The sequence below is a fragment of the Apteryx rowi genome, unplaced genomic scaffold (genome assembly GCF_003343035.1).
Source record: "Apteryx rowi isolate R43461 unplaced genomic scaffold, aptRow1 scaffold_80, whole genome shotgun sequence".
Lineage (NCBI taxonomy): Eukaryota > Metazoa > Chordata > Aves > Apterygiformes > Apterygidae > Apteryx > Apteryx rowi.
The window spans coordinates 1,471,838-1,499,216 of NW_020451094.1; the positions used below are offsets into that span (position 1 = coordinate 1,471,838).

Consider the following 27,379-nt stretch of genomic DNA (forward strand, 5'->3'; position numbering starts at 1 on the left):
TGGGGGTTCCTGGAGGGTTTGGGGGCCGTGGGGGTGGTGTGGGATTGGGGGGGGTGCAGGCCCCAGGAGGTGTGGGGTCCAGGGTGCCCAGCGGGTGGGCTGGAGCAGAGGGGGACGAGGCGGGACCCTCCCAGCCCTGCAGCACCCAAAGGTGCTGAGGGGCACCTGGGGCCTGTGGGAGCCCCAGCCACGTGTGCCAGCCCGTGTTGCCCCCGCAGGAGCAAGTGGTGGTGGACTTTGAGCRGCTGAGCGAACACGCCGCCGCCTTCCAGGGCCATGACGTCGGCTTCTGCTGCTTGGGCACCACGCGGGCCAAGGCCGGCCGGGTGAGCAGCACCGCGTGGGGAGCTCCCCGGGAGCGTGCTGCTCCTCCCAGACGTTGCGGGGGTGCTGCTCGAGGAGATTATTCGCATGCTCAGTCTTGCTGGGGTGTGCCGCCCCAGGGAAGCTATGGGAATGTGCATTCAGCACCGACGAGCAATGCTGGATGTAGCATCTGGCTGGGCAACCCATCTCCTCTCCCCGACTTGCGTGGGAGCCCCCAGCTGCACTGATCCTGTTTTCCTGCTCTACCTGCAGGCCGGCTTCATCCGTGTGGACCGGGACTACGTTGCACAGGCAGCGGAGCTGGCACGGGCTGGGGGGTGCAAACACTTCATCCTGCAGTCCTCCCAGGGTGCGAACGAGCACAGCTATTACCTCTACCTCAGAGTGAAGGTGAGCAACAGGGGGAAGCAACAGGGGGTCAGGAAATGCCAGGACACTTGGGAGTGAAGCAAGAGCTGAGGCTGCAAAAGGTCCARATGGCTCTGGGGTCTTCCTGGACTTGGGGAACAAAAAATCAGGCAATGAGGCTGGCAGGACAAGTGTGACCTGCCTTATCCTGAGCAGCAAAATGCCTGCATGCAGCATCCTTCTGCCCCTTAGAGCCACAAGAAAGCTCTAGGTGGAACAGACCCTCTGGGGTCTCCAGTCCAAACCCTGCTCCAAGCTGGAATAGCTTCACAGGTGGGTCGGGCAGCTCAGGACCATGTGCAGGTGAGATCTGAAGTGTCCAGGGGTGGAGATCCCACAGGCTCCCTGGGCCTTGTCCCAGGGCTGCACCATACTCGTTGTGAAAGCTTTCTTCCTCACGGGGTGGGTGTGCTCCAGCCCCCAACATCCACTGGACACATTCCTGACTGTCACTGGCTCGTACTGGGGATCCCCAGACTGGACACAGTGGCCAGAGGCTGCCTCACAAGTGTCCCCTGCCCGCAGTTGTAGTTAGCATCATGGTTGCAAGGGTGCGCTGCTGCCTCACGTTCAGCTTGTCTGCATGGACAACACCCTCCCCGCACTTCCTTTCCCTGGAGGCTGTGCTCTGTCCAGCTGGTGTCCAGCCTGCACCAGGGCAGGGCTTTGCATTTAGCTTTACTGAAGTTTATAGGGCTCCTGCTGGCACGTTCATGTGCCCTGTTGAGATCCCTCTGAGCAGCAGCCCTGCCCTCCAGTTTAATAAGTGGCCTCTTGGCCAGACGTGTTGCACTGTGGCCAGGATCAGCTGCAGTTCTTCCTTTCCTCACTTCTCTGAAGCTCTTCTTCTCTGGGGTCTGTGGCCTATGTCACCCGGGACTTGAGTGACCCTTGTCCATGGCTCACTATACATACCTGCTCTCCTGCCTCTTTGGGTACCCTGTGCACTCCTCTAACCCTCTCTCCTAGGTTGTTACTTGCGTGTCTTTTGCAAGCAGGATTGTATATGGTTTACAAGTACATACCAATTATCGGTTAGCTATTACACATGGGAGGTGGCAGCGCTTAAGGCGCTATGAGGCTAAACACTGATGTGCTTACAGCCCCTAATGAGACACCTGATGAGTCTCTGACCAGGCAGGTGACAGTCAGGTGGGGAAGGGTGAGCCACTGCTGCTCCTTGGCTACCTACCTTCCTGAGATGCTGTCTTCTGATTCTTTTTTCCTTTTTATGTCAGCATTTTTCTCCCAAGTTACTATTGCCAACTCAGCAATTTCCTTTAGGTCTTTGTTTTTACCTTTTTCATCTTATGGAGTCCATGAGCTAAAGCCATGCAGCTCAGCCACAGCTTTAGTGAAGTGGAGTGAGAGCCTTCAGCTGTGCTGTGCAAATGGCTCTAGGCTGCAAGTTACCCTGGGATCTCCAGGACTTGGACGTGGTACCAGCCAGTTGCCTAGTGCTACCCTGCCCACAGCACAGCAACTTCTCTCTCCCCAGTTCACGGGGCAGCAGACATGGTGCTTGTAGTCATCCTTGTCTTGTTTCATCCTGCCTGACTGCTCTAACAGGGAGAAGTGGAGAACCTGGTCCAGGCTGTTGGTTTTGATCGCTGTACCATTCTCCGGCCAGCATGAGTAGCACTAGAAGAGGGAGGGCACAGGACTCAGGTGGAGGATTGCAAGGGCAGAGGGCTGGGGAGATCAAGAAAGGACTAGGGCCAGGATGCATAAGGCAGTGTCTGGGGAGGGGAGTGGAGAAAACAGCCAGGTGCAAACACCGCTCCCATCTCAGTGCACCCCTTCCCCACTGCCGCAGGGAGCAAACACAGCAGTTTCTCAGGGACCTTCCCAAAGGTAAGGTCACATGTGTCACGCTAGGAGAGACCCAAATTGAAAGAAGAGACTGGGGGACAGAGGTCCTAGCTTAGCTCTGCACAGAGCTTGACCTTGTGAAGAGGGGTCTCTCTCCTGCCTCCTCTCCACCATATTCTTGTGGCCTGGGAGAACTGGCATCTTGGCTGGGCAGCACTGTGTGAAAGAGGAGTTGAGTGTCCCGGGCTCAGCCTGGTCAYGTTCCAGGACCCTGCAGAAGCCCCTTCTTGGGCCCCACACAGGTTCAGCAAGCCAAGCTGGGGCTCCCAGTGCAGCTGGAGATCCCAGTTTCTAGTTTTTCTTAGGGCCGTTATTTCAGCCTGACTTGCCTTACCTCCCCACTCCGCAGGGTGCTGCTCTGCACACGCCAGGAGTCCCGCCCTGCCGAGTGGATTGCCCAGCAGTTTCTCAGTCTTGTGGCACGGGTGTTCCCCACTGCTTACTCAGTTCCTGTGGAGACAGTGGCAAGGGCAATGGTGGCCAGCGTGCTGAAGCCGGGTGGGGGGAAGGTGGAGGTGCTAGAGAACAAGGCCATCCATGAGCTGGGAAAGGCAGTGCCACAACAGGGCACAGAGTAAAAGGGAAGGGCAGGAGAGCATGATTCACCTTTTAGGTGCTCTTCTGGACCAAAGATGGATGCAGGCATGGGATAGTGGTGCGGTGTTGCATGGCTAATGTGAAGGTAGAGATGCATTTCTTTGCATGGCAGCTAATTCTCTTAAGTGATCTAGAAATGCAGGTGCTGGCTGGTGGGTGAGGAAAACACATTGTGTGCTTCCTGGATCTGGCATGTGAATCCAGGTAAAAATTGGGTGTAATCTAGGCAATTTCTTCAATTCAGCCCTCAAATAAAATCCTGTGACTGGTCTCTTTGTGCCAATTTTGTACTGAAATTGTCTGTCACCTGCACACTGCTGACCCCATTGGATCTGTTCACAGACTGTCTTGTGTCACTTCAAGGATTTGACAAGGACAAGTAGCTGGGGTTTGTGTCCATATCATGGAACAATGCAGGAAAACAAACTGTGAGCAGCTGCCTGTCCTGAGACTGCACCCTGCAAGGCATGTGGTGGCACCAGTACAGTTTGGTTAGTGGAGCTCTTGGAAGCTCAGAGGCGGTTGTTGAGCGTGCCTGGGGCCCTGGGACAGTGGTTGTGCTGGCAGTAGGTCCCTGCAGAGACACAGCATGCGTATTTGAGTTCACTCTTCTGCTTTGGGCRCAGAGGGACTGCTCCAGGAACACCGCAGATGAGATCAGAGCTGTTTCTTCAGGAGCTGTTATTTCCCAGTAGTGTAAACCCTACGTGAATACTTGTGTTGGCTTGAAAACTTCTGTCACTACAGGTTCAGCTGGACTTTCCTTATAGCCACAGTGACCTGGAGTTCAGCCCTGTTACCAAGGGCACTCACTGTGTCCAGGAGGGGAGGCCAGCAGTGCACATGGCTCAGGGCAGGGCTTGCCTCACCCACTCCACTGGTTGCTAAATGCGCCCATTCACTTTGTCGGCAGAGCTGATCATCATGCCCATTGCACTCCAGCGAGATGAGGAAGCTCTTGTGATGTGTTCAGGTCCCTTAGAATCAGGCAGGTCTAGATAATGCTGGGTTTCTTGCTGGCAGCATCCTCTGGGAAATACCAGGCTGCTGTCCCTTTGAAATACATGGGGGTTGGTGTCTTCAACACCTATGTTAGGAGTAAACAGCGGATTGTCCCCAAGGCAGAGAACTGCTGCTTCGCAGAAGTGTTGGCACTGTAGTTGGAGCAGCAGACCTCTGCCTTCCCAGCCTGATATTCTGGGCTGGGCTGCCATGGTGCAGGAAGGAGAGCAAGTCCCTGGCTCCTGGCACTGACAGCTTGGCTCTGCTGTGCTGTGACCCTGCATGGGCCAGCTGCTCGAGGGAAGGGTGCCCTCAGTGGCAAAGGCTGGGAAAGACTGGGCTTTGAGGTGAACAAGCCTGGGGAACAGGGGCTGCCCAGAACACTCTCCTGCCTCACACCAAGCAGGAGCTAAGAGCAGCACCGCATCCCAGCTGCTACCCCCCACCGCCTCGGCCGTTCTCAGGCCTTCTGCTCAGGGTCAAGGAACTCTGCGACTCCACAGCTGAGTCGCAGCAGGGCTGGGGAACTTACGTGACTCCTGAATTCCCAGCTGGCCGAAGTCCCAGTGCTCCGGGTAATGCTGCTTTCCAGGGTTTTCTCCTCTTTGACCTCACCARTGGCTCCAGTGTCAGCGACTTGGAGGTGGTGAGCCAGGGGGAGCCTGGTCCCTGGTCTCCTTGGGTCTACACAGGCACTTTAAACAGCAGGCTGGTACCTCAGGCTTGGTGGGAGGAAGACTGTGGGGTAGGGCAGCCCCACACTGCGCACAGGGAGTGAAGGGAGGTTGTTCCGAGGGAAGCCACGTACCTGAGCGACTCCTGAGCCATACGCAGGGCTTAGTTCACAAGGTAACAGATGAAGGGCCACTGAGCAGTAATTACTGATCAGACTGTCCTAGCGAGAACAAGAGCGGTACCTTAGAATAATATTTAATTACAGAAGAGAAATGAGAGGTAGGCTAGTCAAATGGACTTCACAGAAGCTTCTGAAGGGTATTCAGGCTTGTATGCAGCATGAAGGCTGTTTAAACATACAGTATTAGATTACATAGGAGTAAAAGCACACCAGCGCTCAAAGAGATTCTAAAAAAAAAAGTAGCACGCTTAAACAGGAGAGTAGAAACAAACACTTGAAATGACAAGACCTTAAAAGAAGTGGAAATTGCCTACAGACAAGAAAATAAAAAACACAAGCTCTGGAAAGTCACATATACAAGGCAGGCCACAAAAGATTTGAGGAAAGCATCCTAAAGGCATAAAAAATTAATCATGACTACATGAGAAGCAGAAAGCTTTCCAGAGAGTCACATGGGACAGGGCATGATCAGGATATGTGAGTATGAAAGAGCCGTTGCAGAAAAGCTAAATGAATTATTTGTATTAGCCTTTGCTGTGAAGGAGCTCACACTAGCATCATTCCTTAGAGGACATGTGTTTGCAGGACTGTCTCAAAGCATCAGGAGAAAAGATTTTAACTACATTTTTAGAACATATAGTAAAAAAACTGCCAGCGCCAGAAGGAACTCTTGGATAAACTGCCAAATACTCACTTGGGCAAGTATTACATTGATCCTTCTACCAAAGACTAGATGTTATTAATAAGACACTAATCTTTAAAAAGTTCCAATGGGAACCAGGAAACAGCAAATCAGTAAGCCCGAGTTCTATAAAAGGCAAGTTATTAGACCCTCTAATAGTCTTGGAATAACAGAGACAGGGATAAATATGGTGTAATGGGAGATTCCACGTGGCTTTAGAGGGGGAAGTCACAAGTCGCAAACCTATAGAGCTCTTTGAGGAAATGGCCACTGTGTACATAAGACGATCTGGTCTGCAGAGTGCGCTTGGATTTCCAAAAGCCCTCCCAAAAGGGCTCTTAAAGAAATTAAGCTGTCGTGGGAAGAAAAGGAAGGTCGTCTTATTGGAAATATTTTCTTAGCACTCCAAAGCCTTGAAACATACAAAACAAACATCTATTGCTAGACAGATGTCTGTGGCAAATGCGAGCTATTTCTAGGCAACTCTTATTTCTGTTCAATGGTGTAAGACTTCTTTTTATTTTGTGTTTCGGATAAGTCTTTTCTGCAATACATCATTACAATTCTTTTATATAATAATGGCACAGGGACTGAAAGGACTAGATCTAAACCAGGAAACTAAACAGGGGCAGGCACAGACACGGTCCCACYGTGGTTGGCATGCCCTGGACAGCACCCAGCACGGTTTGGAGGTCAGCAGTGGCCAGACACCACTGCCGAGGCAGACTGGGGAGTGCCGCGAGGGTGAAAGACAGCCCAGGTCAGCCAGAACCATCCCCAGCCCATTTTACTTACTCACATTAGATGTAGCTTATGATGCCCCGGTGATGGCTATCAAAGAGGATCCTGGAGTCAATGGCTTCGAGATGAAGGATTTGGGCCAGCAGAGAGGCCAGGGTGCAGCCCAGTAGGAGGGCACTGAGGAGGGACAAGGTGTGCTGGAGTTTTCCTGTTCTTGGTATTTTTGTAGCTGTGGGAGCCCGGTCAAGGCAGAGGCTGCCCAGACCTGCAGGACACGTCATGCCTTGGCACTGCGCACCAGGGAGCAGCTCTCCAGCTCKCCTGCTGTTTCCTCTTCAGGGACCACCAGACCCTTGTCCGGCATTGGCACTTCAGTCCCAGGACATGGAGCTGTTGCAGTCCACTTTTAAAAACACTATCAGGTGGAAGCAACCCTGGCCTGTAAACACCCCAGTGTGGCTGCCTTGCATGAAACTCACTGAATTTTGTACATAAATGGGCAGCCACTGCCAGCCCATAGTACAGGTTCCTTATGAGCTTGTTGTGTGGAATTTTGTAGCTCTTATTTTGGACCTTTATTTCCTGTGTTGTAGCACAATCCAGTTTGTATGCTTATTAAAACACCCACTCTAGAGCTATGGAAGAGATTACAGAACATTTGCATGTTTAACCATGGCAGAAGCACAAGTCCAGGGAATTCCCCCCACCGGGTCTGAAAGATGAAGTAAAAGATGGGGACGGCTAAGTCTTTGGGCTCGGATTCCGAGTAATGCTCCTAATTCCCCCATGAGATCACACATGGCAAAGCTCCAGGTATCCTTAAGCAGGAGGCAGTCTGAGAGCTGGCGACGTGCCCCCGAGCACAAGGCTCAGGCCCGTGATGCCTGGGAGAGGTTCTCTGCTTTCCGGGGCGCTTGGCCTTTGGTCCGGGCTGCAGTCGGAACAAGGAGCACCTAAGGTTGCTTGGTGTCTGCTGGACAGCATTCATACAAACTGCCTGATCCCACAGACCAGAACTCTCTCGGGATTTTATTATTGAAGATTAATGAGGAAAAAAAAATAACTGTCTTCTCAATGGCTCTTCTGCAAAGCACAAGGCCGCTGGGGTTTCCCATGAGGCTCTCACAGCCGCTGCCTTTCCCATCCAGGGAACTGTGAGAACAGCCAGCGCCTCCCACCCGCTCCGCGTTACCACCACGCCAGCCATGGTCCCCTTCCACTCGGAGCCCAGGGCGCACTCAGCCAGGTGGCAAAAACAACTGCAGACACCACCTTGGCTTACAGGAGTCTTTCAAAGCAACAGAGCTGAACCAGCAAGCACCAAGCCAGAACTCAGGCTACCTGGGTGACATCCATACTAGCAAATAAGTGGTCTGGGACCACTGTCCAGCTCCAAGGGCAGGTGAGACAGCAGAGCACCCCATGCAGTTCGCATGTCTGAGCTTCCTCAGCAAGGGAGGCTGCACCCCAAATTGCAGGGCATGCTACCAGAGAGCCTTCCCCCCACCAGCCCCTCCTTAAAAAGATCAAAATAATACTGGCCTGCAAGGGAGTAAGCTTTGACAAAAGCCATTTGTGCATCTTGTCCTCTGAAATTTTGGGGTGTTCTTTTTTCATTAATTTCCTTTACAAACCAGCAGAAAGCTAAACCAGGCTCCTCAGAGAGGCATAGATGACTGCTTCCAGTTTCTAGAAGATTTCTGCTCTTCACTTACTGCATTCACACACTGAAATGTAAATGGCTCACCAACTGCTCATAGGCCATCAACAGCCCTGGGCACAGTGAGAGATGGACCAGGGAGCCCCAGAGGGAGTTGCCAGAGCAGGACTGGAGACAGAGCTACAGCAAGAGTCCAAGGTCCATCCAGGAGACAGACAGGCACACCTACAACACAGCCCAAAGAAGGAGTAGGCCCTCAAACCCGAGCTTAAATGGAGCCCCCAGGCCTGCAGGCAGGGTGGGGTTGGGGGTCCCAGGTGAGGCTGGTCAGGGCAATTAAGGCCTGTTAGAGCCTTTGGGGCCCAGGCAACCAGGCTGGGAGCAAGGTCACCTATTCCCAGCTCTGCCTCTGACTTGTGGATGTTAGAAAAGGCACTTAGCGATTCCTGCTGTGCAATAGGAGCAGATCTGCAGTGCAAAGCAGTTGGTGCAGTGGCCCCAACAGCTTCATGGGCTTTGCCTTGTGCCAGCTCTTGCAGACGAGGCAATAAGCCGTGTCCCAGATGAGCCTGCTCAGACCCTTCTGCGCCAGCCCGCTCCACTCAGAAACCTCCATCTCTCTCCTGGGGTCTGGCTGCCCCGAGCCAGTGTGGGTCTGTGACTGCCCAGCTTCGTACAAGCAGGTCAAGGTTGAGTTAGCAGTGTTAGGGGTCATGGCCTGTTCTCCAGGGGGCTTACCTGTGAACTGGTGGCATGGAGAAAGCGGGTGACTTCCAGAGAACAGGGTCCCAACATTGCGCGGGAGCCCCTGACCATGCTCCCACGCCCATCACTCTCCTCAGCTGGAGGCAGCGGTAGGGTCAACTCCAAGAGATGCCGTTCCCTGGTCCTGCTATGCCAACACAATCTAGCACATACCAATAATGTGTCATTAGGGAAGAGATCTGGCACTGGCACTCTGGGACAAGCAGAGTCCTCACTCTCCCCATGATACTGCTTGCCCGAGCACCTTGGTCCCCCTGGGGGCCCTTTGCCTGGCACGCAGAAATGCAGTGACATACTGAAGTGCGACACGGCTGAGTGTGCCAGTGGCAGCGTGCAGGGATGGCGGCAGGGCCAGCGGGTAGCCTCAGAGGGACACGGTCTGGTCCGTACGAGGGCTCGCGGCATGCCCAGTACTGCAGCTGTCCCTGCTGCAGAGGACAGGCTGTCACAGCCAGGCTGGGAGCCAGGAAGAAAGTGTCCAGAATAACTCAATTTACCCTCTCTAATTTGATCACAGTGTTAGGAACTACTGTGCTTCAGCTGTTGGCTCTAAGTAGCTGGTTAGTGGCTCGGGACAAAATTTAGACTGATCTTGAAGGCAAGAAGCTGCTTGACAAAAACCTAACGTCAGAGATGAGTCTTATCCAGACAGGGCTGCCTGGGTCTTGCACTCCCTCAGGCTAGAGACGATCCCTTGCTAATTTGGGGTCAGGGCCCGACTTACCCCTGGCTATGATGCCTACAACCATGAGCTAATCATTTCCAGCACCACAGTTTGGTGGGTGCACGCACTGCCCTGCAGGCATGTCCCTGCTCTCGGCTATCAGCACCATCGCTCCTGCRCCTCCCGCTCTGCCACCAGACTGGCCTTTCCCAGCCCGAACGCTGGGCGAGACGTCTGGAGCAGATACCAGGGGAGCTGTCAGGCGAGTTCAGCTAATACACAACCCTGGGCTAAGGCTGAAGCAGGCGTGCAGCCTGCCGCCCGCCAAGCCTTTGCAAGCTAATGCGCCTGCCCCGGCTCGCGTGGTCGGCGCTGCGTGACCAAGTCCGTCCACAGCCCCTGCGTGCCGCCAGGATGCCCTGGTGGGGCCGGCGCATATTAAGTTTTGCACATTCTCACAATTCCCTTAAAACGCCCCAGAATAAGTTTTACACAGATCCCAGATGCTCTCTCCCCTGCATAGCRAGTCCTGGAGGTGATCCTTGCTTTGGGTGTTTCAGGGAGAGGGTTCCCCCCACCAGCTCCTCTGTCGGGTTTCGACCCGGGGCCAATGGGCTAAAACTAGGTGAGTGAGGGGCTGTGACCTGGTGGGCTTCCCCACGAGAGCTAGCTAGTGATGGGAAGCAGTGCTGGGGGGGACAGCTGAGATCGGATCCCCCTGAGCAGGGACCGACCCCACTTCCCAGGTAGCGCTGTGATCTGGTATTTGTTTACATCCACATGGCAGGGAAAAATATCAGTTTCCCACATAACAAAATTCTGGAGAGGAATCATCTTTGGCCTTATCCAAGTGTTACCATCAGATAAAACTGAAACATTTGCTATGATTAAGAGATTTAATTTTTTTTAACTTACATAAAAATGAATTTGTTCTGGAACAAAAGTTACCTGTTATCCACCAGCTAATAACCACCATTGAAACTGTATCTATTTTTACATTAGCCACAGCTGTAAAATCAAAGGAATGACCTTCTACTAAGCACTTTGATCTTGATGAAAATGACATTTTTGTTGAAAGAAACCCACACGAATAAACATTTCCACCCAAGTCTTCTAAATGCTRCTTTGGAGTCTAGTATGTCAGGAAGAGGAAACCTCATGGACTCCCTGAAGCTTCCCAAACTGCAGCTTGGCCATTGCAGTTTGATTACCTGATCTCACTCCAGAAAAAAACATTTTCCACCCGTGTGAGCTTGGAGAGGACAAAACAAAAGCCAGAAGCCGCCTTCTCCAGGACCAGCTGCTGTGGGACGGCACTGCTTACGGGGCTGGCCGGGCTCCAGCTCCCAGCCGCTATATATGCGGGAGAAGGGGGAGCTGGGCTGCAGGCAGAGCTGGAGACGCCCGGTTTAGCAAGCTCTCGCACTTTTCTCGGAGCCGGAGGAATCGCAGCGYGCCAAGATGTGCAAAGGATTAGCTGCGCTGCCCCACACGTGCCTGGAGAGGTGAGAGCCGCCTGGCGTCAGCAGCCGCTGGGGCAGGGGCGGGTTGTTCCCGGGGCYGTGCTGGCGTGTGGGGCTACAAGCGCGAGCCCAAGGGTGCCGGGTGGTCGCCGAACGCTGCAGGCAGCAGCCGGGAGCAAGCTCCCCGGCTCGGGAGCTGAGGCAGAGCTCGGAGAGCGGCCGGAGGCTGCATTTTCCCGGGCTGGGAGCAATGAAGCTTTAACTCTGGTGTGGCCCCAGGACGGAGCTGTCTCCCAGCAGCTGCGGAGCTGATGGTCCTGCTCTGAAGCGGCGGGCGGGCGGCAAGGGGAAGGGACTGTTTGCTGTTGGGCGCTCTGGCGAGATGCTGCTGGAGGCTTAGACCCTCAGGCTGGGCGAGCGCTGATCCTTTAGTCCCAGACGCCCCGTCTGGTTTGGAAACTTGCACCGCAGAAAGGCAGTGACCGGCGCTGGTCCAGGGCAGGGGCAAGTCGTCCCCTGGAGCAGGGCAGGCGGCTACGTCGCTCGTGGAGCGGAGGGCTGCGCTCAGGGCCCGTCTCTGCCTCTTTTCCCACCCACCACACTGGGGAGGGCTTGCACAGACTTGCTGCTCCCTCCCAAAAGCCCCAGAGGGGCCTCGGTGACCCAGGACCCCTCRCACAAGGCAGCAGGGCTGGAGCTTCGCGTGAAGCCGTCCTGGGGTGCACAACTGCCTGGAGAGACTCTCTGCAAACCAGGCAATTCCCTTGGTTTAGCATTTTAATCCCCAGGGATTTGGGGGCCGGTATGGACCTGTAGGAGATGAGGGCTGTGTGTAGTCCCAGCTCAAAGCGGCTGTCTCCTGTTGGGGCTCCGATTTGCAACTTTAATGCTGGCATGGGGCAAAAAGCAGGAAAGCAATTGCCTTTCTGAGAYGAGAACAGTCCACGTGTGCTCAGAAACAGCCCTGGCTGTGAAGTGCTTCAAAATCCCCTCTAGGTCCCTGGATTTCCCTCAGCACATGGATTATCCAAACTCTGACCCCTCTCACAAGACACTGCTTTGTACAGAGAGTCCTTTCTTCCCTGCTCGCTAACGGCCACGTTGCCCTGTCTCGCTCATCTCAGCCCACAGCACCACGACATTTATCTCGGCTCCGGTTCAGGGCAGCCGGGGAAGCAGCCAGGCTAGCCAAGCCCCAACCACAAACATAATTAATTGAAAAACAGCTGAGATTTGAGGGATTTTTGGAAGGGGCTGTGGTCAAGACCAGAGGCACATGCCGGTGCGAGGGTATTCACAGGGCAGCAGGTCCAACGCCATCAGCGGGCACGGGCAGCTGCAGGCCCCAAGGTTGGTGGTCTCCAGTCCTTCTTGTGGAGGGTCTCTCCATGCTGGTGAGGCAGCCAGGGGCTTTCTGCAGGACGCAGCACTGGCTTTGGTGGGAGGAGAGCTGGAACTGCTGCCCAAGGCTTGGGGTTTTGTGCAGGAGAGCCTCGCTAGGCGCAAACGCTCACGGCGTTCAAACCCTTCTCTTCAGGAGGAAACTCAGTAAAGCATTTCGAATGTGAAATATCAACTGAGGGTTGCAGCTGCAAATACTCTTGTAAGGCGAACACCTTATTACTTGTCTTCAGAGGAGACCGGTGTCTTGGGGGGAAGCACAGGAGAATCCCTCTGTGTGAGCTCAAGCTCCATCAGCGGAGCCTGAGGGTGCTTCCTTGCAAACGAGGTACTTTTACAAAGGCAGGAATGGCAGGTGGGCAACTCAGCTTCCCTTCTGGGTACTCACTGTTCCTTGCAGCCTCATCCTTGGGGAGGCAGTGGGAAACACACAGGCCTGTAGGTACGAGGTACGGGGAGACCTGGGGCACCTCCAACTGTGTTCATCAGAGACTTTGCAGCTGCCCTGTTGATCACAGCATTGGAAAGATGCAGTCTTTACTGTTTTGTTTTTTTTTTTAAAGGAAAAGTGCTGCTTTTCTTTGTTTTAAATGTGCCACTGACTAGTCCTGTTTGGTACCCTCTGGTTCATATATTGGAAGGTCTCTGGTGAACCACACAGTGAACCCTGTTTACACTCTCTGTTGCACTCATGATTTTTTAGTCCACTGCTATAGCCCCCTTACATGTCTCTTTCCCACAGTGAAGAGTCCTAGATATTTAGTTGTTCCTCAAGCACAAGCTATTCCAGGTCTTCTGTCATCTTTGTGGCCCTTTTCTGAACCTTTCCTGCTCTCTATGTCCTTTTGAGCTGAAGGCACTACAGCAGCACTCTTCAAGATGTGGGCGAATCACAGATTTGTACTATGCTAAAATGTTCCTCTTTGCTTTCTCTCATCTTTTCTCCTACTTTCTCACACTGGATTTGCTTTTTTCAGCGCTACTGCACTGATGTTTTCATGGACCTCTCTTACACCCCCATGTCCTCACTCTTGAAAGATAACTTAGCTTATAGCCCACCATTTTACACATGGATTTAGGATTGTTTTGTCCCAGGGCATCATTTTATATTGTTCTATGGGAAATTTCACCAGCCACTTTACCGCCAGTCTAGCAAGACCCTCCTGCAGTTCCTCACAATCGGTCCTTGAGTGCTTTACATGGATAACGTAGTACCTGCCGCCTGACTGCGAACCCCCTTTCCCCCGTGTGTATGATGCATTAAACAACAAGGTCCCAGCCCATGTTCCTGTAGGACTTCCCTCACATCAGAAAACACACCTTTTATCCCTACACTTTTTTCCTGCCTTTTACTTGCTGTTTCCCATCTCGTTACCCATGAGATGACTTTTCCTCCGACAGCAGCGCAGGGTCTGCGCAGCCCCTGGTGAGGATCTTGTCAAAGCTCCTCTGGAAACCCAAGGGCTGGTATCTCCTGCATCTATCCAAGGCACACGCTCATTAGCCTCCTCAGAGAGGGCCAATAGGTTTGTGAGGAATCTCTTCCTGCTGCCAAAGCTATGTTGACTCTTCTCCAATATACCATATTTGTGCATGTGTCCTCTAAGGCTGTCTATTACAGTTGCTACTAATTTGTCCATACAGGCATCAGACTTACAGCTTTATAGCTCCTTGAATCTCCCCTGCAATCTTTTTCCCCAAGTGGCATTACATCTGGCACCTCCCTGACCTCAAATACGGCAGCAGTGTTAAGAGAGACATTACCTGTCAGTGCCTCCATCCTCCAGCCCTTCAGGACTCCCTGGAGACYGCCACGCGGCTGGGGAGACTTGCCACTCTTTTGGCTACTCCTGCCACAACCCGTCCTGCTGCCAGAAACAGATCCCGCACAGAGAAAGGTTTTCCTGGGGGAAGAGTCCCCAAGAATTTTCTGTGGGAAAGCAAACTAAAAGCAAATAAAAAATACGTACTTTTCCAGCCATAGCTTTAACTTCTTTGAGCTCCTTTTTTTGTTTTGTTTTTAAGCTTGACCCCCTCCCAGCCCTCCTCTGGCAGTCTTCCTGCTCTTGATGTGTTTGAAAGAGTCCATATTTTCTTTTAATGCCTTTTGGAAGTTGTTTCTCAGACTTTTTCTTGGCTTGCTTGCTTATGTTTTTACACTTAACCTTCCACAGTTTATGGTCCTTTCAATTTTTCTCATTCGGACATCGTTTCAGGAGATTTTTTTTTGAAGGATGCCTTTTTATTTATAGCTGCCTTTCTTACCCTCCTGTTTAGCCTTTTCTGAAGCCTTGCCTGAAAGCCGGTAATGCATCTGCTTGAGGGTTCCGGGATGGTGTCCTTAAGTCCTCCCCTCCCGCTAGCCCGTGAGCCCTCTCAGCTGCCCTTTGCCTTTCCTTGTAACAAGCCTCCTCGCTTCTGTGCAGCGGCGGCCCCATTTTTCATCGGAGCACCGTGGCCGAGGATTTTTTGGGGGCGTTGGATGCATTCCTGGCCCCAAGCCACCGCACGCCCCCACAGCGCCGGGAGCCAGGTCTGGGGGCAAGCTGGCCCAACGCGGCCACGGCGCTGCCCACGAAGGGGCTCTCCACATCCTCCGAGGGACAGGGACGTACGGGGCATGCCAGCGTCTCCGCACTGGAGGCACCTCGGCGGTGGGAACATGGGCACCTCACCACCCTTCCCCTAAGATCCCGTCTTTCCAGGCCAGATGCAAGTTTTCTTGGAAACACAAGCAACGGAAATTGTCCCCGTAACCGCTGACATTTACTGAGAAAACAGTGAGCAAATGGAGACTGCCCTTTTCCTCCTGGAAAACCGTAAACAGTGGGGAYGCCCTCGGAAAACGCTGGGATTTCCTGCGAAAGCGGAGAGGGGAGGGCCGGGAGCGGCGGGGAGGGCCAGGTGCCGCGCGCCCGGCGGAGGCGGCCTCAGCCGGCCTCACGCCCCGCTGCCAGCGGCGGCCGCGAGAAGGCTTTCGGGGGCGAGCGCCGGCCGCGCAAGCGCCTCGCTGCACGCTCGCCGTGGCGCGAGCAGCCGAGCGGCCCCGGGGTCGCCCCGAGCCAGCGTCCCCCGGGGTCGCCCCGAGCCCAGGACCGAGCGTGGTGGCGCGGAGGCGGTGCCGCCGGCTCACACGTCCTGCTCGCCGACGCGCCGACCGCAGCCGGGCGGGCGGCGTTGGAGAGGGGCCGGCACCAGGTTTCGCGAATTCCTCGGCAGAGCCTGCGGGGTGGAAACCAAAACACAGAGGCGGTTTTACAGGAGCGGGGGGAAAAAAAAAAGAAAAAAGGAATGGAAATGAAATAGCAGACATAGCAAGGGAGGGCATGTGAAAATAAACAGCGGCAAGCAGAAAAGCAAGGAGCCCCGAGGGCCCGGCCGCCGGGGAGCCAGCGCAGCCTCGCGGTTTGGAGACGACCCGGCCAGGCACCCCAGGGGCTCCTGGCAAAGACGGGGCGCGGGGGCTCCATTTCCCCCCGTATTTCTTCCCGGGGGCAAGGCAGGGCCCCGAGCAGGGTGCGCAGCTCGCTGGCCCACCGCGCACTGCTCCGTTTCTCTCCGAAGAGAGCACCGCTAATGTCGTTTCTCTCCGAAGAGAGCGCTATTCACATCCCCGCCGACGTCTCCTCCGGGCTCGTCGCTATAGAAACCGAGCGCTGTGCAGACGTCCGCTAATTTGGCCGCGCGCGGGTGATCCGATTAGCTCCGCCACAGATGGGGACAAAGCGGAGAGATCAAGATCAAGAGCYGCCACCGGTTCCGAGTGCCCGGCTGGAAACGCCTCAAACTTGCACCTTTCGGGCATTGAGGGCTGTTTGTCTGCGCAAAGTCACGCAGCTTTGTACCTCATTAGGCCTGGTCCTTCGCACGGCGGCTGTGCTGCGCTCAAACATCTCACCGGGTCTCCGGCGGTGCCGGTGTCGCGTAGGGCAGGGGCCGGCTCTGCAAATGCTGCTGACCGAGGTGACGGGATCTGCTGGCAGCATCTGCTGGCGGCCCGTCTCGTTGCTTCTCCAGCCTCCTCGTCTGCCCCATCCYGTCCGGGCGGTGGAGGCCGCGGGGTCTGCCCCGAGCACACTGCGGCGGGGCCTCTCCCTGGCGGCAGCAAGGGGCTCAGGGAYGGCCAGGTCGGTGCCCTCCCCGCCTGACCTGCTCTTTTTGTCTCCTCCGCAGAGCCAAGGAGATCAAGACCAAGTTGGGCACGCTCCTCCAGAAGCCCGACTCGGCCATTGACTTCATCATCCCCTACCCGGAGAAGCCGGAGAAGCCGGCCAAAGCCCAGAAGTGAGTACTTCCTGCATGACGTGGCCAATGCCACCGGGTGAGCAAGGCAGAGGCCGCTGGAGCCGGCAGCCCCAGCAGAGCCCCATGGCCAGGGTGGGCTGCGCTGCACCGCCCCCTGCGCCGCAGCATCCCGCGGCGGCTCAGCCCCCACCGCCGGTCCTCTGCCCTGACCGTCCTGGGACACCGCCACCAGCCCTGGCAGTTGCATGCCGTGGGGAGGCATATGGCTTGTGAGCTGTTGGGAGGACTGCGTCATCATATCAGTGCCTTTAAGTGCTGTAAGGTGTGCTGGGAGCACTGGGGTCCAAGGCATGGACCTTCCAWCCCTGCAGCAGAGCAGGATACAGATATTTCATGTCTGCTCCTTCTGGTCCTGCAGCTCCTGCAGTCCTGGCTGCTTCAAGGAGGGCCAGCAAGTGTTTTTGCATGGAGCATCCCCATGCCCTGTGGCTCCAGCACTTTTCTGGCACACAGGCAGTGCAGACTCAAGCCCTTTTGGAAAAAGAAGGAACTAAAATCCTGCTACAGATGGCCAGAGCAGGCACAGTAGGGTATTATGTAAAGGTGGCTCAAGGCACGTTCCTCATGACCTGCGCACTGGGTGCAGAGAATTACGTCACGGCAGCATGAGAGATGTTAGGCAATATAGTCTTTTGGAAACCAGATTTCTCAGGGAAACTCAATTTACATTTGATGAGATTTCATGTTCATTTGATAAAAGTTACTCCAGAGGCGCAAGGCACTTAGACGTCTCTGAGTCATTTGCCTCAGGTTATTGTGACGTTACCATCCAGAAACCGTCAGCTTTGTTCAGCATCACTGTGCAGCAGTGGGTTGGTGCTTTCAGGCCGGCAGCGCGTGTCCCAGATCTCAGACATGCAGCTCCCTGGACACACTGCTTTGCTCTAGGTGGCTCCACAAAGATGGCGCGTCCTTGCCTTGTTGTTTGCATCTTGATCCTCTGCTGTTCAGCACCAGGCTGGCTTAAGAGGAGAGTAAAGCAGAGGAACAGTTAGAGAGGCTGATGGTTTGATCTGTAGGATTAATAGTTCAAAGGACTTAGACACGTTAGGAGACAAAATAAACCTTTAACAGAAATTTTAGCTTAAACCTCAAAGCAGGACTGTAGGATGGTAGCCTCACTTAGGATTTTTTCCAGCCTAACAGCAAGTGTGGGCATCTAGGGTCCCCAGAGCAACCAGCATGCCTGAGCTGCGATGCTGGTGGCTCTTGTAACATCTCGCAGCCCTGCTGCCACACAAATGCAGATGATGACCCTCCTGGAGACGGGCATCGGTCCCTGGGAGTTGCTCCCATTCCTTGAGGTGCCCCTAAGCAAAAAGGAGTGACGATGTTCTCAAGATAACCAATGCTATACATACCTCCTGGCTTGGGGTGCCACCAAACCTCACACACAGCTCTGGAGAACACGTGGCACCTTTGGATGCTCTTCCAGGCAGCTGTCAGACCCAGCTGGGCTGTGCTTTGGGGGCATGTCCTTCCCCTTGTTACTCCGTGGGTTTTTGGAGGTAGAGGATTTCTGCGTCAGCAAGAAGGCCAGCAAGTTCTACAGAATTTTGGATAAGCACATACATTTTGGATTTTTCTCTCCCAGGAGCTCTTCACCGAGTTTCTATTTCTGCTAAAAATCATAGCTTAAGTTTTCTGGTCCCACTCCCCGCAATATCTTTCAGTCCAGGCAATGTTAGTCTAAAATGATAACTTTCCAAAAAGAGATTGCTAGCATAAACCAAAAGGTTGAAGTCACAACTCTCATGTGAAYGTAGGTGAACATGTGCCACCTATGTTCACTCTCATGCTAGCCTGCAGAAAGCTGCACACATTTTCCAGGTGGCCGCTGTGCTATCAGTGAAACGTCTGCGTGCTGCTCCGTTACCTGGTAACTGCAGCGTTACCTGGTAAGAGCTGCCTGAGGCAAGGCACGAGGAGGAGAGCAACTGTTTGACGGTGCATTTTGCTCTCAGACACTGCCATGGCCAAGATGCCTCTGTGAAGGAGACACATTTGTCCCCATTATTTGTCCCTGCTGAAAAAACAGACAGCATATTCACTGCCTGCTAGCTGAACGAGTTGTTTTCTCTTGCATTTTATTGTTGCTCAGCCCAGCTATCATTCATCAATGAGCATCTCAGTCTCAGTTAATATGATCCCTGGGACATTCAGCTAACGCAAAAGTGAATTTTGAAATTTCCAGGAAATCTGGATTCTTGGATCATATCAGGCCACTACAATGAAGTGCTTTTCCTTGCCCTCACCTGGGAGTGAAGAGACAAGGAAAAGTTCTCGCAGGGAGAACATGGGTGCCTGGCTTGGGAAAGATGTGCATAAACTCCTGGGGGAGGGTGATGATCCTTGATGCAAGTGTGAACACGTTTCAAGATCCAGAAAGCAAATTATCCCTCATCACAGGCCCTTACTGCTGGATGCCGACAGGTTGAGGACAAAAGGGCACCTGATACGTAACCTGAGCAAACCTTGCATTTCTGACAGTCTCTTCTTTGCCCTGGAGCCRCTGCGGCGGGGCAGGCCCACCAGATAGGAACACACAGGGAGAAAAAAGAGTGGCCCTGTTCGGTCAGACCAAGGGTTTGTCTCCCTCAGTATCCTGCCTCTGACAGTGGCTGAAAGCAGATGCCTCAGGAAGGGGAAGAACAGGCCAAGCAGATGTGATAATCACCACAAATATGCTCCCTGTTTTTCAGCTGTTCCTGTCGATGGAGGCTCTTGGCTCAGGGGCCGTATCCCGGTCCTTAGTACTAACCCTCAGTAGATCCCTCTCCCAGGCACTTCCCTGACTTCTTCCTGAGTCACCCCAAGGCCTTCACCGTGGTCCTCCCTCAGCGCTTCCCACCCCACGGACCCTCCGTCATTCCCTGGGGGCGGGGGGGGGGGGAGGCTGCTGCAGCCACGCTCCTCCCCAAGCCTTTTCCCGGGACAGCAACCCAAGGGGACCGGAGGCACACACCGCTCCCGAGGTACCAGCAAAGCACTGATTTGTGCAGGAGCACATGGAGAGMGAGATGGAGGACAGCTGCTCATCCCTAGTAGTTCTTATCCTTTCATCTGTTTGTCTCCTGACTGCTGCGCACGGATTTGCTTTTCCCTTTGAGCTCTCCATCGCTAACCCCAGGACCCGGCCCGGGGGAGCCGTCCGCTCAGGGGCCGCTCTGTGCAGCGACACTTCGAGCGGCACGTAGGGAGGGAGGCCCAGCCCCGAGGCGGCGTCTGGAGCTGGGGTGAGGGCGAGCAGGGAATGGGCGGCAGCCGAGGTGTTTATTAGCTCTGCATGGCACAGCAGCTCCTCCAGACGGGCACCATTAATCACAGCCAGCTCCTCGCCGGAGGCGGCAGGCCCCGTCTGCGCCTGCCCAAATCAGTGCCTACGATCGGGAGACGGCACCGCCGGCGCCCGGGCTCGGGGGAAAACAGCCGGTCTCGCGGGGAGGGGGCAGGGGAACAGGCCCCCGCACCCTCCTCTTCTCCCATCCCCATTTCTGGGCGCAAAGGCACTTCGTTTTCCGCTGTCGCAGCTCGAGAGCTGCTCGACGGCAGGACGCAGGTTCCCAACAGCTCTGCGCAGACCCCTGCCCGGGCTCTCGCTCGCGGCCCGGCCAGGAGCGATGCTCTCGCTAGCGCCAGGCGCAGCAGAAAGGGACAGGCCGCAGAGTCCTCCCCGCGGAGGTGGGCAGAGGGGGGCGGTGGAAAACAGAGCGGCGAGAGCCAGCCCGCGGGTCTGCGCCCTCCCCAGACCCCCGCCGAAGCGCGAGGGCCCGTGGGGCCGCAGGCGGTCCTGCCCCTGCCCTCCCCGGGAGGAGGCACTGCTCACACGGYTTTCCAGCCCCCGGAGCGTGTCCGTCCCCGGCTCAGGCAGGACAACGTGACCCAACAGAAAACCCCACCCCACGCCCACCTCGAAAGCACGTAAGGTTTATCACTCGCGAGGGAGGAGTGGAAGCGGTTGTCCTGCCCTGCCGCGGGGCGTGGGAACGGGCCGGCAGGCTGTGGGAGTGGAGGGGAGCCGACCCCAGCCGCGGCCCAGCGGGGACGCACAGCCAAAGCCGTCCTGTCCTCCTTCCCCCGCCCCGGAGAAGCGTCCTTCCCCGCCGACCCGGGACGCCCGCGTCCCGATGGAGACAGGCTGCTCGGGCATCTCGGCACGGGAAGGTGCTGGGCAATCGCAGAGGGTCAAGAGGTGGGAGACGATCGTCCCGACACCGAGACACCGGCCGCTGGTCGCAGCGGGAGGTTTGGGGACGCTTCCCAGCTGCAAAAAGTCAGCGAAAGCGAAGTGCTGGGCGAGGGCAGTGCAGCCTCCCAGCCCCGGGCAGCACCGCTGAGCCCACCCAGGAGAGGCCCCGGCGCAGGCACCAGCGCAGCCCTCTGCTGCCCAGGGGCATCCGGCCTTCCCAGGTGTGCACAGATGTGGGGGCAGGAAGGTGATGTGTGGCTGTGCTCATGCTAGGCAAAGCCAGTGAGAGCTGCAAGCAACAGAGGAGATGCATTTAAGGGTGAGCCACATCTCTGCTCAAAACCCATCCCTGACCTCCCATGGGAATTCACCTGCATTAGCTCCAGGACCTCGGCCCTTGTCCCCACTTTCCCAACTAAACTGCAGGGCATGCAGATACTTGGCTTATCCTTAAGACTCTTCGTATGCTGCAATTCAGCCACACCCCCACCTCCCTCTGGGTGAACTAACAGGACAAAACTGCTCCCTGTAACCCACTGCCCCAGTTCTGCAACAATCTTCATAGCCATTTACTCTACTCCCTCCCATTTTTAAAGAAACATATCTTTTTTTAAAAAAAAAAAAGCCCAGACCCCTGTGCTGCAAGCATGGACTACCTGTTTTTTTTTCTTTCCTCCCTTTAGGCCATCGCCAGAGGAGGCTTTGCAGTGGCGCGATTCCCTGGAGAAGCTCCTGCAAAACCCCTGTAAGTTCACATCATCACCCTGCCCTCCTGCCCGGGGCCTCCTGCACATCAGCCCCATGCCAGTCTGTGGCATTTTTTTCCCCTTCCAAGGCTAGTTTCACGGTGCACGTCCACCGTTTCCCCAGGAACCTAGAGGCGTCGGGGATGCTGGTGCTTGCAGAGGGATGACCTGGGCCAGAGAAAGCCCTTTTGTGCCCCACGCCACCCCTGGGGGACACCCTGAGCCACCCCACAGCCCCRCTTGGCCCATCCCAAGCTTGTCCTGGCATCCCATCCCACCCCACCACGCGCGCCACCGTTCCCCGTTCCCTGTCCTTCCCTCCCTGGTCCCCGGCGCTCAGCGGCGGCCCTGCGCTCCCCCGCAGACGGGCTCGCCAGCTTCAGCAGTTTCCTGCGCTCCGAGTTCAGCGAGGAGAACATCGAGTTCTGGGTCGCCTGCGAGGACTACAAGAAAACCAGGTCTCCCGCGAAGATGGTGGAGAAGGCCAAGAAGATTTACGAGGAGTTCATCCAGACCGAGGCACCTAAGGAGGTCAGTGCCCCAGGGGCCGGGGCCGAGGGGCAGCCCCAGTGGGCTGGGTTCCCCCAACACCCCCAGCTGCACGCTCAGCAGCTCCCCGGAGCTGCCTTCGCTGGGCTAACGCCTGTTGTGGGAGCTTCCAGCACACATCCAGCCCCCCTCCCCATGGAGGAACTGCTGCCAAGCAGCTTACACTGACATTAATCTTAAAGTATGGCAACTGTTACTGTAGTCTTTCCTGCAAAGACACCCACACTGCAGAGGAGACCTCATCTGTCATTACAGATTTGTCCCCCCAGATAAGCCAGGCTGGTTCACTTGCTTCCCATAATCTTTACCTGGTTGTTGGTGGGAGAAAGCAGGCCAGGGAGATGCCCGTCTCCCTCTGCTCAGGAAGGGTAGAGACACCATCATTCTTACACTCCTGTTGCAGGTGAATATCGACCACTTCACCAAAGCCGTGACCATGAAGAACCTGGTGGAGCCATCACTGAGCAGCTTTGACATGGCCCAGAAGAGGATCTTTGCCCTGATGGAGAAGGACTCCCTGCCCAGATTCGTGCGGTCGGAGTTTTATCAGGAGTTGATCAAGTAGCAACGTGGCCAGGCTGTGCGAGGCACTCCCCACGAGTGATCCCACCGCTTCTGTCTGATCGCCTTCCCCTTCGCCTCTCGCTGCTTTGCTTTCTCAATGCCACCCTAAAAGAGCACCCAGGAGTGTTGCTAAACATCTCTCCCAGTGCTTTGGGCCCCATCAGAGATGCCTCTCTCACAGTCTCTGTCCTCTCTCATCAAAAGACCAAATAGCAGAAACACCTGGTGAACCTCCTCTGGATTTTAGGTGGGGGCACTGGAAGCAGCTGAGCAGCCGATACCAGCTGCGACCCCACAGCAGCTGGAGCAGAGGGGCCAGGGCCAGGCAGCGCTTCCCTGGGGCTGCAACGCTCCTCTTCATTYGGAGGTTTTCAGATCCAGCCTCCGCCTTGCAGGCCCCATCTGAGTGCTGCTGGAGGCGTTCTGGGTGCTGGGTTTAACCCAGCCAAACTGGGTTTAACCCAGGCAAACCACCCTGCCTGCCCCTCCAGCCGCTTTGACCCCCAGCACTCTGGTCCCCTGCGCAAATGTTGCTGCTGCAAACTCCTGCCACGTTTGTGCACGCGCAGAGGCTGGTCCGTGTTCGCACACGCAGGGTGAGGGCTGGTGCCTGCAGCTGCTCTGGGATCGTTTCTCTGACTTGGCTGTTTTTCTGAAGCTGCCGGAACATGACCCGTATTTTTCCCAGGTTTGCCCACACCGCTGGTTTGGCCCAGGCGCTTTCCCTCCTGGCAGCTTTCCGGGGTGTCGCTGAGGCTGCGCTGGGTACTTGACACGTGCTCCCAACCCTGGCTAAGTCCAGCAGGTTTGCAGCCCTGGGAAACGTGGTAGGTCATAGCCAAGCACTGGCAATAGCGCGTCTTCAGAAAAGGGCCATCCGGCAGATGCAGTTGGGTGAAGTAAAGGCAACAGATGGCAATTACATCCGTAGGGAAGGGAGGGAGTGCGAGACTGTGTCCCCCAGCTCACAGGCAGAGCCAGCATGTGGGGTGCCTCGCCGAGCGGCTCCGCCTGGGAGCTGCCTGCGAGACGGCCCGCTTGCTACACCCTGGAGGCAGTAAGAGGGATAAAACCAAATCTGTCTGTTCAAAACGCTGGGACTGTTTAGCAAAGCAGGTCTCCTGCCTGCTCCAGCCACTCGATTAGTTACTGAGCTCATAATTTCCAGCCTGTCCCCCTGTCCCCGGTGCCTACGCACAGCCCCAAGCAACGCTGCTGGGGTGGCTGCCAGGGCGCGTGGATGCATGTCTGGGGATGTTGCTGCCACGCTTTCTCCTTCCAGCTGCTTCTCTCTGTGGTAGGCACACCAAAGCGATGCCTCTCTTCTTCTTCTTCTTCTTCTTCTTCTTCTTCTTCTTCTTCTTCTTCTTCTTCTTCTTCTTCTTCTTCTGCAGAAACCCAAATGAGGGCAATCGATTAGGCAAGGGAGGAAAACCATGCTGGGGGGAAAAAAAAGCTGCTGATTGGAACTGTTCAGATCCAATTCCAAAAAGAGGAAAAAAAAAAAAAAGGCCAAAAAAAATTGAAGGATGAAGAATAAAACCCCGTCTTCCTGAACAGATGGCAAACTCTGCTGAGTTTGTAAAGCCTGCTTCTCTCTCTTCAGTCTCCTCCAGTCTGCCCAGGGCATGTGTTTTTTAAGGCTGTCTCTTAAAAAGACCAGTTCTTTGCAAATTATTCAAATCCAGCCCACTTTGCTGACAGAAGGTATCATATCTAACAAGGGGGCGAAGGCATACATAAAAGGAAGCTGGGGTCTCATTTCAGTCTCAACCTGGCGAGTTCTCAGATGTGAGCGTAATAAGTCCTTGGGATCTAAAAGTGTCGTCCTTGGGACGAGCTCCCAGCGCAGCCACCACAGGGCCACGGCTTGCAGTGAGCATGCTGTGTGGATCCACCTGCTCAGCAAGCAATTCAACATATATATCTAAAATATATGTGATTATGCTTCCAGGAGGCCTCTCAGGCCAGCCAGCCACCCTCAGACTGCTATACTCAAACTACAAATCATGAGACTCCATGCAAAATGCAAAACATAAACAACGGGTTTGCCAACCTCTTAAAGACTTAAAAAATCTGATCAAAACCCCAGCAGCCCCAAATATTTACATGTTATCACTATGGTGACGAATAAAAATACATCTCTAGCTGCAGGAAGTGGGCTGCATTTTCCAGGCAGGGTTGGGGAGGCAGAGGAAAGATGAAGGCTACTCTGTGCATGGACTTTTTTTTTTTCTCCCCAGCAAAAGGCCTGGGAAATTTGGTGTTTGAGCGGCAGCGGATGATGCTCACAGAGCATTTCCCAGGGCGAGAGAGAGGTTGGCTTGGGCTGCCACGGATTGCCAGAGCCGCAATAGGGTCAACACCTGGCAAGACGACCCCAAGTAGATAACGCCTCTGCCCTGAGAAAGTACAAGTCCAGCCTTCAAAACGGCGTGGGGTCTCCCTGGCAGCGTTTGCTGCCTGGAGCTGGTGTACGATGAGTAAGAGGCAAGAGCAGGGCTTAGAGCAAGAGCATAGGCTGGTGTAGCAGTTGTAATACAGGGTGTTCCTGCTGCCTCTAGGCCATACGCGGGCTCTGCCACGGTCCCAGCATCTTCACACAGTGGTATCACCATAACCTGGGTTCGGTGTGTTTATGCTCCTCATTCATGGCACTACTCATAGAAATGCAAAACCAGACAGGCTTCCTTGCAGAAAGACTCATATATTTCATTTTTACTTAATAGTTCAGCATATATTTCAAGTTACACCCATATGTTTCACAGTTAAATGCCAATGCCAATACTGTAGAGAGCTGGATTCTAGCAAACATCCCCTGCTGAAGGATGAATTGCTGCGTGTGAGACAAACCTGAGGTGTCACGAGCTGCAATAGCGCCAGGCAGGGCAGAGAGAAAGTGTCTTGCTATGTAGGTATTGAAAAGAAAGGTGGAGGCCAGAATCAGGAGAGGTGAAATAGCTTCTGCCAAGGCGTCAGCTGGAAATGCCAACTGAGCATCAAACGTCAGATGGAAAACGTTGGCCAGGAAGCTCAAGCCAAGACTCGCTTGTGGCACGAATGCACGGGCTCCTTGGGAGCCCATGGGCAACCTCCTGAGGTCTGTGAGAAGCGCGTCCCTGGCTGAGTTCAGAGCAGCTCCCTGTGCGGCTGTGACCACTCGGGACGGTGGAGGTGCGTGTCGGGCGGCCCCCTCCGGGACATGGCGTGGCGCCCAGCAGGGCCCAATGCGGCCACGGCTAGTGTGAGCACAGCGTGAATGGTGACCTCCCAGCGGAGGGTGGCAGAAGTTGTGTTTGGGTAGCAGGGGCGTTTGGCTAACCAGGTAGCAGTGGCTGCATCTACCCTGCCGCTGAGCTTTCTGAAGGCCAAGAAACATTTATTGTAGGGTCAATACCAGTTATCGTATTTCTGGCAGGAAATATTTCATGTATTTTGTCACTCTTGCTCTTATCAAATTAGGCATATGTATGAGCACCGTACACATACTGTTACATATCTGTACCATTATAGACATATATAAGCACATACCTACTCCTATCATTGGCACCTTGAAGTCCTGTGAGTCAGTGATTCAAAGTGCAGAGCAGCTGGATAGGACTTCAGGTCTGTTGCAGAGAATGGATGTAGCACAACCCCCCTTGGCCTTCCCTGGAGTGAAAATGAACATGCGTCTCCCAAAAGACCCCCAGAAATAGCCCCCGTGCCCTTAACCTGYGCCCACCTCTGCAGAGCCGTGGGGTGACCCTGCCCTGCTGCCGTGGGGCAAGGCAACCCCACGCTGCAGCACGGCGGTCCCTGGTGCCCAGCTTAGCTTTGGGCATCCCCAGCTCCCACCCAGCACCATGGAGAGACAAGCTCCCTGCTGCGGCTCGGCGCCCCCCGCTCACTGCTTCCCTCCAACCCTGGGCATTATCTGCTGTGTGTTATCCAGTTAATCCGGCAATCCCCATCTCCCCTGGTCTGTCAAGGCTCCCCGCGTGCTGGCAGCAGGATGACCTGCCCCAGCCCAGCCTTGGTGGCTGCTGCACCGAAAGGCAGCGGTGGGAGCTGCCGCGTGCGAGTCTGAGCGAGTCTGAGTGCTCACCCAGACCCTCCCCACACCTTGGCCACGTGTTGAAGCGCCCCAGCTGGAGGGTGCCGAGTGCCGCAGCCAAGGACCAGACCATGGCTACCATGGGAGATGGCCTCCCTACACAACTGAGTAGTTATTTTTTAGTTTGAAGTTCTCCTGTGTGATGTCCATTGGTGAGATCTCCATTGCATGGTGAAGACATGGGACGTTGGGGTGCACTGAGGAACTGGTTGTGTTAACTCATATTCCTGTATCACTCAGTAATCCATATATAAACATATTTCTACTACTATCTATCTTTATGGACTATTCATATTATTTTGTCTCTYTGCAGTAAGGTGCAACATTTACTCACTGCAGGTAGGACTGAGTGAGAGCCAGCCCTGTCCACCCTGCACCCACGCTGCCTTCAGCCAGCAGCTCAATGTAGCTGAGCTAAAATGGGTTCCCCTCTGGAGCTCTGGCCAGCAAAACATCCTCCTGGGCAAGGGGGAAAGGTTCCCCCAAGGTTTC

At 54.9% G+C, this 27,379-nt stretch overlaps 2 protein-coding genes across 2 annotated transcripts in view; both read left to right on the forward strand.

Annotated features, from left to right (window-relative positions):
- HTATIP2 (HIV-1 Tat interactive protein 2) overlaps positions 1-3,185 on the forward strand; it is a 5,868-nt gene extending 2,683 nt beyond the window's left edge. The window contains exons 2-5 of the mRNA XM_026089172.1: positions 219-326; positions 580-717; positions 1,705-1,769; positions 2,957-3,185. Coding sequence (XP_025944957.1) covers positions 219-326; positions 580-717; positions 1,705-1,769; positions 2,957-3,185 — 540 coding nt within the window. The remainder of the gene's footprint in view (positions 1-218; positions 327-579; positions 718-1,704; positions 1,770-2,956) is intronic.
- RGS5 (regulator of G protein signaling 5) lies at positions 636-27,071 on the forward strand. Its single transcript, XM_026089135.1, has 6 exons — positions 636-717; positions 10,577-11,079; positions 16,612-16,722; positions 21,616-21,677; positions 22,043-22,209; positions 22,631-27,071. Exons 2-6 carry the CDS (start codon positions 11,036-11,038, stop codon positions 22,790-22,792), a joined length of 546 nt encoding a protein of 181 aa, XP_025944920.1. The 5' UTR covers positions 636-717; positions 10,577-11,035; the 3' UTR covers positions 22,793-27,071.
- The last annotated feature ends 308 nt before the right edge of the window (positions 27,072-27,379 follow it).